The 19,463-nt window shown below is 35.0% G+C and overlaps 2 protein-coding genes across 2 annotated transcripts; both read left to right on the forward strand.

Moving 5' to 3' along the window:
• Positions 1-2,478: 2,478 nt before the first annotated feature.
• On the forward strand, positions 2,479-3,420 carry LOC148122461 (olfactory receptor 5D3-like; the record flags this gene model as incomplete). Its single annotated transcript, XM_087903898.1, has 1 exon — positions 2,479-3,420. A coding segment is annotated over one exon (942 nt), but the record flags the coding sequence as incomplete, so codon positions are not given.
• A 13,929-nt stretch (positions 3,421-17,349) lies between these two features.
• On the forward strand, positions 17,350-18,300 carry LOC125399482 (olfactory receptor 1165-like). The gene has a single exon (XM_048432892.3). It carries the CDS (start codon positions 17,350-17,352, stop codon positions 18,298-18,300), a length of 951 nt encoding a protein of 316 aa, XP_048288849.3.
• Positions 18,301-19,463: the final 1,163 nt, after the last annotated feature.

The following is a 19,463-nucleotide window of genomic DNA, read 5'->3' on the forward strand; positions in this document are numbered from 1 at the left end:
TCCTAATGGTGTAGCCTAACATCATATGACATGATTGATGATATATCCAGTGGACTCCATTATCATGGCTATTTTTTCAGATTAACTGCTAAGCAAGAACTTTTTAGGACTTCACAACCCTTAGCAAAGACATCTTCAGTAAGTGTATTACTTATTTAGACGCCCACATGTTTGGGTAAGTTGATTCTGTTCTGCTGTTCATTCCAATGAGAGAATTTTGACTGTCACATTTCAGGGGGAAATAACACCTTCAAATGAACTAATGAAACTGCCATTAAGAATAAGATGTACTATATTCTGACTTTTCTTAGTTTTCCACTTTTGTATCTGTTTTGAACTAATAAATAAAATCAACATTTAAAACATTAGTTAATTATTAAATGCATCTTAAAATTATTACAATCTCTGAGAAGTTAAGGAAGAGTAATGCTCCCACCTGAAAAATATATACAATAAAAGAATAATCAAGCAATAAATGGTGCCTCAGACCTTGGATTCCAGAATGCAGAAAGTATAAGAAAGAATCAGAATTTGAGGTCCACCCTCAACGTTTAAAGGCACCTGTCAACTAAATTGCAAATGTGACATTAGCTTTGGATATGAAAGGAGTTTAAGATCAGCCTGAACTTTATGAGATCTTACATCAGAAAAACTGTAAAAAGAAAAAAAATAGAATAAAGGTTTTGCAATTGACAGCTAAAAACCTTCTTGCTAGCTTCCATACAGAGAACAAGAGATAGTTTGCCATATATCCCGGTACAGTAATGTATTATAGTATTGAGAAAGGCATGAAAAAGCTAACATTTGTGATGAATATGTACAATATATCAGGTTGATAAATCTATAGGGTTATAGAATCTGTGTTGATAGTACTGAGATTGTTTAGTTGGATGGTATTAGAAGTGAGGTGAATGTAGATTTTATGTTTCCTTAATAAAACATGTAAATCAATAAAATCACCACAATCAGATTTGAGTGGTGAGGTAAATTATCCTTAGTAAGTGTTAATAGACTATTTTAAAATCATAGGGAAATTCTAATAAAATGATCAGAATCCAGGAGTGTTGCAATTAAATCTGTTGAGTGTTGTCTAGCAATTGCGTGGTATGTTTTTATGACAGATACTACTACCACAGGAAGAAGCCCAGAAGAAGCAGAGAAAGGGTAAAGACAGAGGTAGAAGAGGATAGGAAGACATGAATTCCTTGACTAGGTTCCCAGATGAGGTTCTGCATATCAGTTTCACAGTTTCGGGGAGAGAGAGTGTGATTGTTCAATCCCAAGAGGTGACCACTACAGGCAGCTGTCCACATGTGTGCCTGATTATGAGTATACAGTTCATTAAAAAATAAAACAAAATACTAATGGCTCAAAGCCTGATGAACACATTGATGTGTATCTGCTCTCTACCATAGTGTTTTTTGTCACCCATATATCATGATAAACCTCATTTCATATTAGTAAATCCCCCTCCAACTGTTGAGGATGGAACTAAAAGCATTAAGATAGGGATAATATTAGATCTCTGTTTTAACAATTATTTTTGTCAATTCTTTAAAATTCAAGAAAATATTTTCTTCAATGGCTTAAAATATGTTTATATTTCCAGTGTATATCAGTGGCTATTATGTCTGAATTTCTTATCTTGTGAAAAATACCAAATCCAGAAAAAGAGCAGCTTTATATTCACTACTCTTTTTTTAACTACTGTATCATAGCAGGCAAAGCCTGTATTTGGCTGTACACACAATACAATGAATTCAAATTTAACAAGAATTTAAGTGCTTTTATATCACCACGCTATATATCTATAATAGCTCTAATAATTAGTTTCAAAATATAAAATATAGCATTTAAAAGCATAATTTAAAATGTCCAATATAACACTGAAGTTAGAATAAAATAAGAAAATTAAGTTTGTTTTTATCCTGGAAAATTTTGTTTTCTCCATTGATAGTGTTTTTTAATTTTTTCTTTTTTGTTTCTAAAGCAGTATCATACAGTATACAATAGTATTACTTTTCTGCTTTAACTCCCAAATATTGTAATTCAGAGCATATAATATTATCTATAAGACTAAATAACAATTAGAGACATGAAAAGTTTGGAAATTTATGACGTATGTTTCCTCCAACAAATTTTCCACCTTACCTTTAGTTCAGTTAATGGATGTAGTTAGAATGGACGTTTTTCAGTAGGATATGTGTGATAGTATCGAATCAATTTATTTAAATATATCTAGCCACAATTTATCTCCTTTCATCAAGAAATTGTTTTTTATGATAAGTTATATCATAACATAATATGGGTTTATGGGATACATGTTTTATAAACAGGCATTAATGTGAGAGATGATGGTTTATTATTTTCAGCCATATTCATTAGTACCTTTTAAACTGTGCAGTATTTTTTCTAATTCATCTCTATTACAAATATTAGTTCTGAATTTTACACATAATTTTTTCCTCTTTTCTCCATAGTACTCCTGAAAACCAGACTTCTGCAGTGACTTTCATCCTTGTGGGCTTCTCAGAATACCCGGACCTCCAGGTCCCCCTGTTCCTCCTCTTCCTGATCATATACTCCGTCACTGTGTTGGGAAACCTGGGCATGATTGCCATCATCAGGCTGAACGCCAAGTTTCACACCCCCATGTACTTTTTCCTCACTCACCTGTCCTTTGTGGATTTCTGTTACTCCACTGTTGTGACACCCAAACTCTTAGAAAACTTGGTTGTAGAAGACAGGAGAATCTCCTTTACAGGCTGTGTCCTGCAGTTCTTCTTTGCATGCATATTTGTGGTGACAGAAACATTCATGTTGGCAGTGATGGCCTACGACAGGTTTGTGGCAGTGTGTAACCCCCTCCTCTACACAGTGGCCATGTCTCCGAAGCTCTGTTGCTCACTGGTAGCTGCATCATACTCGTGGGCTATATTCTGTTCCTTTATATTCATATACTTTCTTTTAACTTTGTTTTTCTGCGGGACCAAGTTCATAAACAACTTTGTGTGTGAGCATGCTGCCATTGTTGCGGTATCCTGCTCTGACCCCTCCATTAGTCAAAGGATCATTTTTATTTTTGCCACTTTCAATGAGCTTAGCAGTCTGATGATCATTTTCACGTCTTACGTTTTCATTGTCATTACTGTCGTGAAAATGCCTGCTCCTGGGGGACGCTACAAAGTCTTTTCTACCTGTGCCTCTCACCTCACTGCCATCAGCATTTTTCACGGCACCATCCTCTTTCTCTATTGTGTTCCCACCAACAAAAGTTCCTGGCTGCTGGTCAAGGTGGCCTCGGTGTTCTACACAGTCATCATTCCCATGTTGAACCCATTGATATACAGCTTCAGGAACAAGGATGTGAAGGAGGCAGTGAAGAAGCTGATGAGCTCTCATTTGTCATTGAAAATGTAGTTCTAGAAGGATGAGGTATTTTTATTAAGGTCCTGTAGTCTGTTACAACAATCAGTGATCTTGTTGTTCAGCTTCCCTATATAAATCATTCCAATATTCCAATTCACCAAATATGCATTACAATAACCTCCAAACTTTAAATATTGATAGAAAATGAATCTCAGGCCATTTTCCCATATTTTCTTCAGATATTTTAAGAACAATTACTTCTTGTATATTTCCATGTTTGTGTATGTTTGCATAATGCTGCCTAGGAAAATGTTTAAATCAAGTTGTATATTGAAAATACAGGACTTTTCGGATGATCTAAAGCAACTCATCAAGGAAGTTTGTATAATAATTCGAAAGCAAATATTTAGAGCTATTCAATAACCAGTAATGAAAATGAGGGAAAAGTGTCATGTAATTCTTTAAGGGTTATTTTTACACTGGCCGTTTTGCTCGACACAAATGTGCAATTAAAATCTTAAAAATAACTCTTGACATATTTATAATTCGTATATTTAAAATATACTCGGTATTATATATTATATAGTTATGATTTTTATATGTCAATACCAGTTTCCCTTACATTTTGCTTCCTTCTTTTAAACAGATTTTTGTTTTAATTTTATTTAGATGTGTGGAGGTGTGCTCTCTCTCTCTTTCTCTCTCTCTGTGTGTGTGTGTGTGTGTGTGTGTGTGTCTTTCTTGAGACCAAGAGATGGCATAAATTTCCCCAGCAGCTTCAGTACACACTCTTTGAAACAAACATCGTGGGTGCAGGGAACCAAACTTAATGACTCAATGTAAGCCTAGTATATGTTCTTAGCCACTGAATAATCACTTCTGCTCACATTTTGTTTTAAAGTATGTCAAAAATAGCATTGAAAATATTCACAAATATGTAAAGTCATTTATTGAAATGTATTTGCATATTTATAGTTAATTACTGAAATTTTATTTGATAACAATAGATGTGTATGTATTTAACACAAGTCTATATTGTTTCCTTAGAAATGATGATACTTTCATGAAAGCTGGCCAGAGACGGTGGCTGTAGTTACATAAATATTTACATTTTCTTTAGTTTTGGTGTGAATTTTTCTATTATATCCATATTTACTGTAGTATATGTTATACCATTGTGGCATTGATATGCGCATTTATCTAGATGATATACACTCAAGCTAGTAAATTTAAAGTCCTTAACCTGTGGATCTGTCAGGGGAATATTCCAGATATGGTTTTTCTATGCATTTTAGTTATTGTAACTAGTGGTTATTATCTATGTAAATGAAGAAATATTTAAAAAATAATATTCAAGCATTTTATAAAATGATACAATTAGTTGTTAGAAATTTAAAATTGCCTTAACATTTAAACGTCATTTATGTGCACAGGTTTTTATGATATAATTTGATATGTATGTATTTATTTGGTTATTCTAGTGCAAGTGTCTCGATAAGTTTTGTCACCCAATCACAATCAATGTTACCTATATCTATCTATATATCAAACATATCCATCAGAATAAAATTTGTGATTAGGTGTAAAAATGAGTTTCTGTGGAAATAAAGATGGCTCAGGGGTTAATTGCACATCCTACACTTCCATAAGACCCATTATTGTCTGTCAGTATCTAGAATTTTAGCGTAAGCCACCCTGGCCTATGAAGGCACAAGACCTCACCGGCATATAACTTCATTAAATCTCAAAGACACACGCATACATAAAAGAGTGGAAGAAGGTTGAAGAGACAACTCAGGGGTTAAGAACACTGGCTGCTCTTGCTGAGGAGCCAAGTTAAATTTCTGGGGCCAACATGAGAGCTTAGAGTCACCTGTAAAACCTATGCCAAGGCATATCTAGCTCTTGTCTACCAGCCACATGTACTGTGCACAAACATGCAGATAAAACCCCACTACACATAAAATAAGCAAAGAAATACATTTTTAAAAATGAACAGGATCATGTCATTAAAATTTGATTTCATGGGTCCTAATATTGATTCAGTAAAATAATTCCAGGAGATGTCAAAAAGCACATGTCTACGACAGGTATGGTTTATATATATATTTGTGTGTGTACATATAACACACACACAGACAGACATATGCATACATAAATAATACATATACATTTCAGACCAAACATATATAATGTATGATAGAATGAAATATATATGAAATATAAATGTATATTATATATAATAGCATATATACAACTAAGGAAATTATATATATTACATGGACATATATTACTTACATGCAATAATTTTACCTATATATAAACTTTTATAAATTAAATATTAGGGATTTATATTTACATCATATATATATGTGTGTTATTTATACCTACATATGTACTGTTACACGCAGGATATAATACACATATATATGCATAAATAATTACATAATACCCATATATATGATTTGCTGAACTGTTATTGCTAACTCTTTTTCCTAAGCTTTTCTTCATTTTATATTCATTAAAGTCATTACATTTTTATTATTAGAGTACAATTGATAGTATGAATGCCCCAGAGCTTTAGAGATATAACATGCAATCACCCAGGACATGGTCACATATGTTAGATCAAACTTTAGCCTCCCAGGTAAATTTTCAGTGATTATTCCTAATGTCTTGATCTCCAAGGCCTTGAATAAATACATTTGTAACCAAGTTTGCTGCCAATATTTACGTTTTTATTTATTTCTTTTTCTTCTTTCGTCATTTATTTATATATTTTACATACCAACTACTGTTTCCCCATCTTCTTCCCTCCCCCACATCTCCTCTATACTTCCGTTCACTCCCCCTATGTCTCCTGTCTCTACTGAGATGGGGTAAGTCTTAACATGGGAATCAACAAAACATGATCTATCAAGCTAAGTCAGGACCAAGCTCCTCCCCTCTGCATCAAGACTGAACAAGTCATCCCACTATTAGGAATAAGTTCCGAACTGCCAGCTCATAAGTCAAAAATACCTCCTGGTCCCACTGCTAGGGTCCCCACAGAAGACTAAGCTACAGAGTTCTCACCCAGATGCAGAGGACTTAGGTTGGTCCTATACTGACTCCTAGCTATCCCACCAAAGTTCATGAGCTCCCATAAACTCAGGTTAGCTGTCTCCATGAGCTTCCCCATTATGTTCTTGACCCTCCCCCCTTGCTCATATAATACCTCCACACTATCTTCACCTGGACTCCTGGAGCTCAGCTCAGTGACTGCCTTGAATCTCTGCATCTGATTCAATCAGGTATTGGATGAATGCTCTATTATGATAACTAGGGAAATAACCTATATGATTACAGGGGAAGGTCAGTTCAGGCACCCCCTCCACTATTGCTTGGAGTATTAGCTGAAATCATTCTTACGGGTTCCTAGGAGCCTCCTTGGCACCAGGTTTTTTGCTAACCCCCAAAATATCCTCTCTATCAAGATATCTCACTGTCTTCCCCCATCCCTTCCACAACTTAACCATCATGCCCCATCCCCTTTCCTCTACTCCTCCCTAACTACCCCCAGTTTACACAAGACTTTGCATCTCTTTACTCTTCCCAGAGAGATCCACGTGCCCCTTTAGGATCCTCCTTGTTTTATCAACTATCTACTTATGAGTGAGTACATAACATGTTGTATATCTGGGTCTGGGTAACCTCACTCAGAATGATATTTTTTCTAGTTCCATCCATTCGCCCTCAAATTTCATTATGCCATCGTTTTTGTTTGTTTGTTTGTTTTTTTTTGCCTATGAGTAAAAATTCATTGTGTAGATATACAACAGTTTCTTCATTCATTCTTTGGGTGAAGGGCATCTAGGTTGTTTCCAGGTTCTGCCTATTAAAGAATGCTATGAATATGAATATAGTTGACCAAGTGTCCTTATGGTATGGTTGAATATCCATACCATAAGGACACTTGTTCAACTGTATTCATATTCATAGCATTCATTGGGCATAGCATGATAAATAAAAACTCAGTGACAAGAAATTGGGGTTGAACCCAAAGGTCAGAAAAGGAAAGCTGTCAGCTACTGGCTCTTACCTCTATCAGAGTCAAAAATGACAATCTAGTCTCCATGAATCTTATAATGAGACTGTGAATGAGAGTTGTCTTTTTCCATTTTATGATCCTCTCTGGTTCAGGGATTAAAGGCGTACACCACTACTTCCTGGATTCTAAGGAAATCTAAAGTGACTACTGGGATTAAATGTGCGTCCCCACTGCCTAGTCTTTAAAACTGATCAGTGTGCCTTTTTCATTCTTTGAACTTCAGGCAAGATTTATCTATTAAGATAGAAATGAAACATTGCTACATTTTGGTATATTCCTAAAAAATGGTATTACTGGATCTTGAGGTATACTGATTTCCAATTTTCTGAGAAACCTCCACACTGATTTCCCAAGTGCAAGTTTGCACTCCCACCAGCAGTGGAAGATGGTTCCCTTTACTCCACATCCTCTCCAACATAGGCTATTCTTAGCATTTTTGTTTATGGCCATTTTGTGCTCCAAGTGTCACATGAGAGAGAACCTGTAACTCAACCTGGCAGATGGTTCCATCCTCTGTTGCCGACGCTGCTTTGATGACAGTGTGGAAAACAACCATGCTACGGAGCACTACAGAGAGACTGGCTTACCCATTAGCTGTTAAACTGGGCACCATCACAACCGACGGAGCTGATTTCTATTTATATGATGAGGTTGACGTGGTTCTGGACCCTATACTGGCGGAGCTCTTGTCTCACTTCTGCTGAAGATGCAGAAGTTGGATGGACAAGACTGAGCTGGAGAGAGACATGAACCAGAGGATTGGTGAATGGGAGCTGATCCAGGAGTCAGGTGTGCAATTCAAGCCTCTGTTTGGGCCTGATTACACTGGCATTCAGAACATGGGGAACAGCTGCTACCTCAACTCTGTGGTCCAGGTACTCTTCAGCATCCCTGACTTCCAGAGGAAGTATGTCGATAAATTGGAGAAGATATACAGAATGACTCTACAGACTCTACCCAAGACTTCAGCATGCAGGTGGCCAAATTGGCTCTCGTCTTCTCTCAGGAGAATACTTCAAGCCTGCTTCTATCCCACTTACCTCTGCCTCCACTTCTCCCACTCTCCCCAACTTTCCCCAACCCCAACCCAACATCCACTTCTCAGAGTGGATAAGGCTTCTCAAGGGAGTCAGCAAAGTCTGACGCATCACTTTAGGGAAAAGGACTGAGGCTCTTCCCCCTAATTCTAGGCTGAGAAAGGTATCCCTCCAAAAATAATGAGCACCAAAACATCAGATAAAGCAGCAGGGATAAATCCTGGTCCTACTGCCAGTGGCCCCATAGATTGCCCAAGCCACACAACTGTCACTAACATTCAGTGGGCCTAGTTTGGCCCTATGCACCTTCCCCTGCTATCATTTCAGAGTCAGTGAGTTTTCACTAGCTTATTCCCTCCTCCTTTTCAGCATAATTTAGCATTCACTTCTTATTTCCAATCTGAATTCTTTTCATTCTAGTTGAAATCCACAATGTAAATAACGACATCCATTATAATATAAAATGAATGAAAACAATGGCAAGTAAAATTGTTCTATATGTTATTAGATTATACTCAGGAAATGTTGAACCAGAAAATATCTTTGAAAAGGTGTTTTCCTATGTGACAGCAGTATTTTGTTTTTTCCTTAAATACTTGTAATAGTAAACACAAATTTCTTGAACAAATCCATTTTTTCTTTTGTTTAATGACTAAAATCATTTGACAGCTTTCTTTAAAACAAAGTTTTAATTTGTCTTGTTGAATTTTTTTTCTGTAGGTATATTTGATTCAAGGTCACATAAAATTTCTTGCTCTCTTATTAATGTTTTCTTGACAATTGAGATTTTAACACATGTATACATTGAAGTAAGATCAAATCTGCTTTCCGATGCTCCCTAAAACATACCTCTTCCAAACTTCACTTATTTTTATTACAATTCCCCAAACTTGGTTAGTGCTATTCCTTACATATGCATGATGGGGTTATTACCAGAGCAAGAACCCTAAGTGCCCTTGATGCATTGTTCTATTTTTGCCATATATTCAGCAATTGTTAATTTAATAATTTTCAGAAGTATAGATCTTGTTGAGTTAAGCTCTATGTATGACACCTTAAGGGGAATACAGTTGTTGTTTTGAATTACATGTATTCTAAAAAGAATAGTTATCTTCAAATTACATATTTATAGTCTGAGAAACTTAGAAGCAGAGTAGTGGATCCATTTTGACATCTAACAAAATGTACTTCAAACCAAAACTAATCAAAGAAGATGGAGAAGGTTACTATATACTCATCAATGCAAAAATTCGGTAATATGACATTTATATTCTTAACATCTGTAACCCAAACATATGTGCTATGTAATAACCTTATCATACACTGTAAAGATTTGCCACTCAGATTGGTTTAATAGAAAACTTAATGACCAATAATTAAGCAGGTTTTTCAGGTGAGAGAGGGCGCAGGGAAGAAGAAGGGTGGAGACATGGGATCACTAGCTAGACACAAAGGAAGCAAGAGATGAATATGGCATCGACAAATGATACTGCCAAATGACAGATCCTAGATAAGAAATATGATTTAATTTAAAATGCAGGAGGTAGTTAGTAAGAAGCCTAAGCTATCACCTATACATTTATAGTTAAAAATAAGTTTCTGTGTGGATATTGAGAGAGCTGGATGGTGGGACAGAGCTAACAATGAACAAAAAGAGCTAACAATGAACAAAATGTCCTGCCTGCACATATGGGCATGAAAGTTCGTAAAAGAAACACTTCTGCAGCTTAAATCACAAATTGACCCCCTCACACTGATAGTAGAAGACTTTTATATACTTCTCTCACCAATGTCCTAGTCATACAGACAAAAACCAAATAGAGAAATAATAGATACTATAAGGTAAATGGTCCTTAAAAGTATATAGAGGATTTCACCCAAACACAAATGGATAAACCTTTACACCTCTTGGATCTTTCTCCAAAGTTTACCATGTGTTCAAACATGAAGTAAGGCTCAGCAAATACAAGATAACTGAAATAACTCCCTGCATGTTAGCAGGTTACCATGGATTAATATAGCATTTCCTTATACTGAAGGCTCAGACTCAATTCACAGCTACTACATGGTGCTAGTCACATGCCATTGCAGTTTAAGGGAATCTCCAGACATATTCTGACCTCTTTGGGGGCCAGATATGTATATGGCACATAGATATTTATGCAGGCAAAACATTCATGTACGTTAAAAAATAAACAAATGAATAAAATTTTTTAGAAGCATGAAATTATTTCATTATAGAATTTGACATGGGATTGTACTGATATCTGCATATATTAAGGAAGTTTCATGAAGATAATCCCAGGATAAATCAAAAGCCCATGTCCAGAATAGCTATAGTTGATGTACAGCCAGTACAAACAACTGTAGCTATGCTTTCCAGAGCTGCTCCATGCTGGAAGATAGTATTCCCGCTCCTAATACCTATCTTTGGAATCTTGGCGTGTTTGCTGATCCTTCCAGAATGTACTATCAATTACACGTTCAGAGCTTAGTACTTCATCCTGAGGCAGATTGATTCTCCATTTTCTAAGAAACTGCCATACTGATTTCCAGAGTGCGTGTAGGAGTTTGTGTTTCCACCACAAATGGAGAATGTTCCCCTTACTCTGTATCCTCTGCAGCATAAGAAATTACAGATGTTTTAGATCTTTGCCATTCTGACAGGTGTAAGATGGTATCTCAGAGTCATTTTATTCAATGGAGTACTACTCAGTGTTTTAAAAAAAAAGACATTTTGAAATTTATATGCAATTGGATGGAAAAAAAAAAAAACCATCCTGAGTGAGGGAGCCCAGAACAAGAAAAATGAGCATGGTATGTACTCACTCTTGGATAAATACTAGGTGTAAAGTATAGTCCGCAATACCAGAAAAGCTAAGTTACAAGGAGAACCCAAAGAAGCATGCATATATCCCCCTGGAAAGGGAAAATAGACAACAGTGTGGCTCTCAGCCTTTATAAGGAAAGAGGTTTGTTGTTGTTGTTGTTGTTTGTCTTCAACAGTCCTTGCAGAAACTCAAAGTTGGTCCAAATGGTCATCACAAAACAGAACACCTTCCCTTCTAAGTCCCAAGGAACATTGTGGAAGAAGAGTTAGTTGGATTATATTAGAGGTATTGAAGGAATCTATGAATCCATGCCTTCTGAACATAATGCAGAATTTTCACTTAAACTACAACTGTGTTTATTTGAACAAGACCAGTACAAGATTTGAACATTTATTCTTTTTACTATGAGGGAATGTGGACTATGGATAGTTATTGGTAATAGGGGAAGGTATGCACATTGCCATGATCCACTGAATATTTATCCATTCATGTTAATATGGGCAGTTGTAATTAAGCTCACAACATAAAAGTAATCAAAGCATCAGTTTATTGAGAAGGCTTTCAGTGGGAGTGCTGGTTAGTTTTTGTCCACGTGACACACAGTGAAGTTGCTTTTAGAAAGGGAACATAGTGTGAAGAGCTATTTCCATTAGATTGGCCAAAGAGCATCTCTTCATTAATGATTCATGTGAGAGGGCCCAGTCTATTGAAGGTGAGGCCACACCTGAACATAAAGTGTTAGTTTATATAAGAAAGGAGGCTGAGATTTTCAGCAAATGGCATTTCTCCTTGGCCTCTGCTTCCTGGTTTCTACTTTCGTTTGTGCCTTGACTTTTTTACTGATGGACTGTGAAATAAAAATGTAAGCCAAGCAAAAACTTTCTTTGCCAAACTTGTTTTTTATTAGTGTTTTGAAACATTATTAAAAAGCAAATTATATATTTTTTTATTTTTTCAAAGTTTATTAATATATAAAAGTTTCCATTTCCACCCCTCCTCCCAACACCCTCCCACTCCCTCCACTCCCTCTCCTCCTCCCTCTCCAGCCCTAAGAGCAGTCAGGGTTTCCTGCCCTGTGGGAAGTTCAAGTTCCTCCCCCCTCCCTCCAGGTCCAGGAAGATGAGCATCCAAACAGACTGGATCCCCAAAATCCAGTATATGCAGAGGATACAAGTCCCAGTCTCATAGTCAATGGCTTTTCAGAAAGACCCCATGCCAGCCACATTCAGAGAATCTGGTTGGATCACGTGCTCGTTCAGTACCAGTCCAACTGGCCTTGGTGAACTCTCATTAGATCAGTCCCCTTGTATCAGTGGGTGAACGCACCCCTCGTGGTCCTGATTTCCTTTTTCATGTTCTTCCTCCTTCTGCTCCTCATTTGGACCCTGGGTGGCTCAGTCCGGTGCTCCAATATGGGTCTCCGTCTGTATTGCCATCCATCGTCGGATGAAGGTTTTCTCTGCTCTTGCCTTCTTTGCTCACGTTCTCTTTCCTTCTGCTTCTCGTTTGGACCTAGCTCAGTGGTTAAGAGCACTGCCTGCTCTTCCTAAGGTCCTGAGTTCAATTCCCAGCAACCACATAGTGGCTCACAACCATCTGTAGTGAGATTTGGTGCCCTCTTCTGGCCTCCAGGCATACATGCAGACAGAATACTGAGAATACTGTATACATAAAAAAAGCAACTTATTTTAAAGGAGATGGACAGATGATGAGAGTGAGGACTTAAAATGCCCAAATTTGAGTAGGTAGACAGATATGAAAAATTTCAAAACAAAATTACAGTGGCTTTTTATTGTAATGCTATAGCAAAATATATTAATTAGTGTTTGGGAATATAAGACAAAATTCTCAAAATTCAGGTGTAATATGGAAAGAATTTGGAATGTATTTTATCCCTTTAATATTATTTATATGTTCTATATGTTCTAATTTCAATACTGAAATTTAACTATTGATATTTACATTTTATTAGTATATGTCTTACAAAATAATAGATTTCTTTATTTCATTTTCATGCATATAAATAACATATTTAATCACATTCTCCTCTTCTACACATAATTTAGCATTTCTTATTATCCTCTATAAAAATCTTTTCAACTGTGGTCCAAACCCTTATGCTAAATTAAGATATACATTTGACTCTAAATCAAATAAAAGTAATGAGAATTACAATTGTTTAATATGCTTTTAGAATAAATTTGGAGCCTGCTGTATCATAAAATATCTTTTTAAAATGTGTTCTTATGTGTCAACATTATTTTCTCTTTTCTCCTTAGATACTTATTGTAGTAGTAAACCATAAATGGCATAAACAAATCCATTTTTTCCATTTGTTATATGATTAACAGCATTTGGCACCTTTCTTTAAAACAAAATTTTAATTATCTTTGTTTAATTTTTTGGACAAGTATATTTGACTCAGTGTCACAATATAATCAAGAATTATGATCTCTCTTATTTAAAGTTTTATGTATAATTGAGAAATTTGTACCTGTATACAATGAAAAGAAAATAAAATACACCTCCTATTGCACACTACAAATTCCCAACTTTTTTGTTATAAACCACTAAGTTCAGTTAGAGCTGTTGCAAATGTACATATAATAGGCCAATGTCCTGAACATAGGAACCATAGCTAGTATAACTATTCTTGGTGAATTCTAATAGATTTGTCCACATATTCATACACTTGTTAATTTAATAATTCTCATAAATATAAATTTTTCTGAAAGAAACTTTGTATATGAGGTCTGAAAATGAACACAATATTGTCCTGGAAAATTATGCATTCTAAAAACAAAAGGTGAAGTTTCTTCTAATTAGATGTTTGTAGTCCAAGACAATCATCGGTGTGGGTACTCTAGGGTGCATTTCCCCAAAGTCAAGTAGTTGGTTCACAGTAAATAATGCCATCTTTAAAACAGATTAAAAACCCGTGTCTTCAAGATGTTTGTATGTTTCATTTAAAATATTTTGATGGTTGCATTCTCTATTTAATTTCTATTTTATAAGGATCAGTTCCTGCCTTTGTTTGAGAAACTTAAAACATTTTAGTTTTGAAAGGTATGGCTCATGTTTATTAATAAGAAAATGATATAATCTTAAAAGCACATCTGGAAAATCATGCTTTTGGTGAGTTACTTGAAACTGTTTGAATCTTCCGGAATGTATATGAAAATCCTTAAAACCTGAGGGATGGTGGATAGAAAAGTGAGCTGAGACAGTGACATCTACTCATTGGAGTACATAGCATATATTAAAGTGCTATTTCCTTTGTTCCTACCAATACTGATTGTTTGAGCCATTTCTTTTATTTGTGTTACTAATACAAAGGTTTTGAAACTAAATGTTAAATACAAGTTGTCACAACATGAAATTTGATTTATTTAGGTACACGAAGGTCAACAAACGTGTAAATATACACAGAGCAGAGTAAAATATGCAATACACTGCAGATATTAAGAAGTTATAGATGCAAAAAATAAAATTGCAGGAACAAGTGATATCCATAGAAAAACGTCTTTCTAGGGAAGCCATATTGAAAATTCTGACTGAAAGATAGCATTAAAAATTAAGAGAAAGAATGGAATTATTCTTCAGCATTAAAAGAGATTAAATCTCAAGAATAAAATAATTGCCTTGTTCATGTAGTTGTTTTGGAAATCAATTTAGAAGAGTTAATCTTGTAAATTTTATAGCATACTGTAAAAATTTCTTAAAGTATTGCATCTAATGTTAGTAAAAGTTTGATTATAGTGTGATAACATAGGAAGGGCTTTTCTTTGTAAATTACTGATTGGAGTGGAACAGATGGAGATTGGGGGCATTTGCAAACATTTCTGTGTAGTTTCCATGAATCCTGGTTTATGCCACAATAGTCCCAAAATGAGATACTTTAAAGATCATAGATTTTCTCTCTGATGGTGAATAAAAGCCTTGGGAAACTTCGAGTGACAGTCCAGAGTTCTGGGTGACAAATCATTGGACACCAGAGGTCAAAATTGAACGTTAATCATAAAAATCTAAGAGTAAGTATACATATTTGAATCCCCCTGCTCTTTTGGTTTTTATTTTGAATGATATAAACTCTGGTTTTGCAGTAATCCCAGAGGTAGTTAAGGTATTTAATTTAATTAGTTATAAAGAAAACTTTATTTTCATAAAAATATATCATTAACATTATATTTCAGGTAGTGCTCTTGTAGATTTCCCTGAATTTTTTTTTGGAGACAAAGTGTTACTCTGTAACTCAGTCTAATTTACAATCCATTATTCACTTGCTAAAGACTCCTGAGCCCTTGAGTCATGAGTATGCAGACCCATGCTCCTCTCCTCCTTTGTTTTTACATAAGAAATGATGATGATCTGTGTGGGTGTGGATCTTAAATTGCTACAGTGAGATAACGGTTAAAACTATTAATACATGTTCCAATTTTAATAGTATGTAGAATGATAAGATTACACCAAAGTTTACAACAATTTCTGGACACTGGAATTTTACTGAATGATTGTATGTATTCAGGGAGTCCTTTTTAAGGCAAATAGGTGTCAAAGATTCAAGAAGATAACATATAAATTGATAACAATATGCATATTACAAAATTTAGAACAAAGTTAATCGGAATTTGTAATTTAACAATAAACTGGTGACCTCCAATTTATCTAAGATTTCTCAGTACATAAGAATGAAGTGTTTGTCTGATGTGTAATGCATGAATAGTTTTTGTAGACCAGTAAAATTACTGAGTTCGAACAACTTTACACTCTTATTTAATAGTTATACAATAAGTAAAAAATTCATAGTAGGTCTCCTAATTCATATTTTTATTGTCTATGACACTTTTATTCTAATGTGGTAGATCCAGATTTTAATACTGAATTTAGCTCAGGACAATATTATAATAGTTTCTTTTAAAAAATATGAACTTGTGAGGGTAAAACAATTGAGAAACTATGTAAAGACTTAAAGGAAGATGAAACTGATTGACACATATATATGGAAGATTTATAAAAATAAAAATAATATTTTATAGATGTTCCATCACTATTGTATATATATTCATATATATTTAATTAGTCTGAGAAAGCAAATGAAAATATTACTACTAGTGGTAATACTAATAAAAGTAATTATTAATGGAGGGCTTCCTATTACACAACTGAATATGAAATTAATTTTGATTATCAGTGTAATGATTATAGTCAAATTAAACTAAAGAGGTTATAGGTGTTAGGAGAGGAGACTCAGAAAAAAATAGGGAGAAAGTATTGCTAAGATGAAAGTAAAAACTATATAAGTCATTAACAATCATTTGATTTTAAACTGTATCAATGTTGCTTTGATTTGGATGCAATTTCAGAAGTTAACAAGATTAATTCCAGTCAGCCTTGGCACCAAAGACAGGTTTTTCTCAATATTTTTTAAAAAGTAAAAAGATTTTTTTAACTGCAGAGTCGTATTCTTGTCTAGCAGTCACATAGGTTGAGTCACTACTAAAACAAACAAGCAAGCAAATGAAATACAGCACAACAAAATAAAACACCTTTAATAGAAAGAATTGTGAAATTTTATGTGACTAATTTGTATGACTAGTTCCTATTATTTTATTTTCCTTGTATGCTATATGTTTTTACCTTTCCAGTTTTCTCAAACATGAGAACATGAATGCACTGATCATACTGATTTTCTTATTTGGCTGAATGTCTCATTTGCAATTATTTTCTGTGATGAAGTATTCAAAGATCAGAAATAATCATGAGGAATTTATATGCCCCTTCAATAATAATTATTTTTATTTCAGATGAGAACATTACAGGATTAAAGAACAGATCCAACTTGTAAAAACATGCACAGTTTGAGGTAAAGAATAAATCCTGAAGCAGAACACTACTGAGTTCAAGACTGTCATATTTTTGTTATTATTTATATCAGGTGTCATCTGAGCTTTTACCCTTTAAGTTCTACTGATCAAATTTCTTCATTTTTTTCCCCTTTCCTTGTTTTTGTAAATGGTAACTCATGGTGCATGCAAAGATAAACCAGAGTTCTGTGACCACATTCGTTCTGGTGGGCTTCACGGATTACCCACACCTCCAAGCACCACTCTTTCTTATGGTTATGGCTATATACGCAGTCACTCTAGTAGGAAACATTGGCATAATTGTAGTCAGAAGGATCAACCCTAAACTCCATACCCCCATGTACTTTTTTCTGAGCCATCTTTCATTTCTGGATATATGTTATTCTAGTGTGTTTACACCAAAATTACTGGAGATCTTGGTTGTGGAAGAGAGAACTATCTCACTAAAAGGTTGCATGGTCCAGTTTTTCTTTGGCTGTGCATGTGTGATTACAGAGATGTTCATGCTGGCAGTGATGGCCTATGACAGGTTTGTGGCTGTTTGTAGTCCCCTGCTCTACACTGTTGCTATGTCACGTCAGCTATGTGCTCTCTTAGTAGCTGGAAGTTATATGTGGGGTGGTCTGTGTGCTGTGATACTCACATACACTCTCACTTCCCTTTATTACTGTGAACCTGGCATCATTGATCACTTTGGCTGTGAGTACTCTGCCATCGTCTCTGTATCCTGTTCTGACTCCTCATTTAGTCAGATGGCATGCTTAGTCATTTCCATATTGAGTGAGGGTAGTAGCCTGCTTATCACCATGGCCTCCTATGTCTTCATAGTCTTCACTATTATCAAAATGCCTTCTAAAGGTGGACTCCAAAAAGCATTCTCCACCTGTACTTCTCACCTGACTGCCATTAGCATCTTTCACGGGATCATTCTCCTTCTCTACTGTGTGCCCAATGCAAACAGCTCACGGCTCCTGGTCAAAGTGGCAACTGTGCTCTATACTGTCCTGGTCCCCATGCTGAACCCACTCATTTACAGCCTAAGGAACAAGGATGTGAAGGAGACAGTCAAGAGGCTCATCAGTTCCAAACTGCATTCTCACTCAATATAATACTGATAGAATGAAGTTTTAACTTACTATGTATTTATTAACAATCTAAATAAACCTCTTTTTCATGTACACTATCAATGACATATTAGTGTTTAGTAAATATGTGTTTATGTTTTCAATCCAGTATTGAACTGTGAACCATGGCATCCTGACTGCCTTTTCTATAGTTTCATGCAAATATTCTATAGTCTGATTAACTCCCACTGAGCAGTTAAAGAAAAGACAACATTTTAGACTCTCCCCAGGTAGAATTAGGGTAATAAGAATGGAGAAGGAAAAGTCTTCTTCAGAACTTCGCACCCATGCTACCCCGAACGTTTACTTTAGGCTCTTTTACTGCATCCACGTTTAAGCCCTCACAATTCACCCTTCTTCTTTACTTGTATATTTCTATTAAACAGATATTGTATTGGATTTGTTGTAAGTTAATGGCATTGATTTTTTTATACGAAAATACTGCCTATAACAAAGCATAAGTTGAAACACTAGCTATAACCCATGTACACCAGTCATTTCATTTTGTTTTGCTTAATTTTTAAATTATAGCTCCATTTCCGTTCCCATTCCTACCACTAAACCCTCCCATGTGTCACCTCCCACTCTCCTTCTAATTCAAGGCCTGTTTTCCCCTAATTGTGGAATATTTCCAAACATGTTTTCAGTTTGTATAATGTACTTATATGTATGTTTTCAGGGAGAGAATTTGGCACTTCTGAACAGATTATTGGTGTACTCATTCCTAGGGAGGGTCATCTCTCCTGCTTTCAAATTTCTGAGTATTAAAAGATTCTATTTGATTTTGTCTTCACATATAACAATTTCTGTCTTCACATATAACAATTTTTCACAGGAGTTTACATTTTAAATTGTACCATGTTAACTTATTTTTCCTTGGATTTTAATTGTCAATTAACAAAAATAACTACCTACTTAGTGATTGAATTAATGAGAAAATCGTATTTTTTTGCATAAAATATCATGAGTTTATTTCAGTAAGTATACATTTTTGAGCTTTTTTGTACTGAAACTCTTCTCAGAAGTTATACTTACACCATTTTTAATTTTTCCTCAAGCTTATTTAAGCCATAAATCAAATTTATCATTTTAATTAGTTTGAAAGAATGACATATTCATTTTTGTACTTTTTTTTCAGAAGATTGTCG

Source organism: Myodes glareolus, chromosome 3 (genome assembly GCF_982192425.1).
Source record: "Myodes glareolus chromosome 3, mMyoGla1.1, whole genome shotgun sequence".
NCBI classification, from domain to species: domain Eukaryota; kingdom Metazoa; phylum Chordata; class Mammalia; order Rodentia; family Cricetidae; genus Myodes; species Myodes glareolus.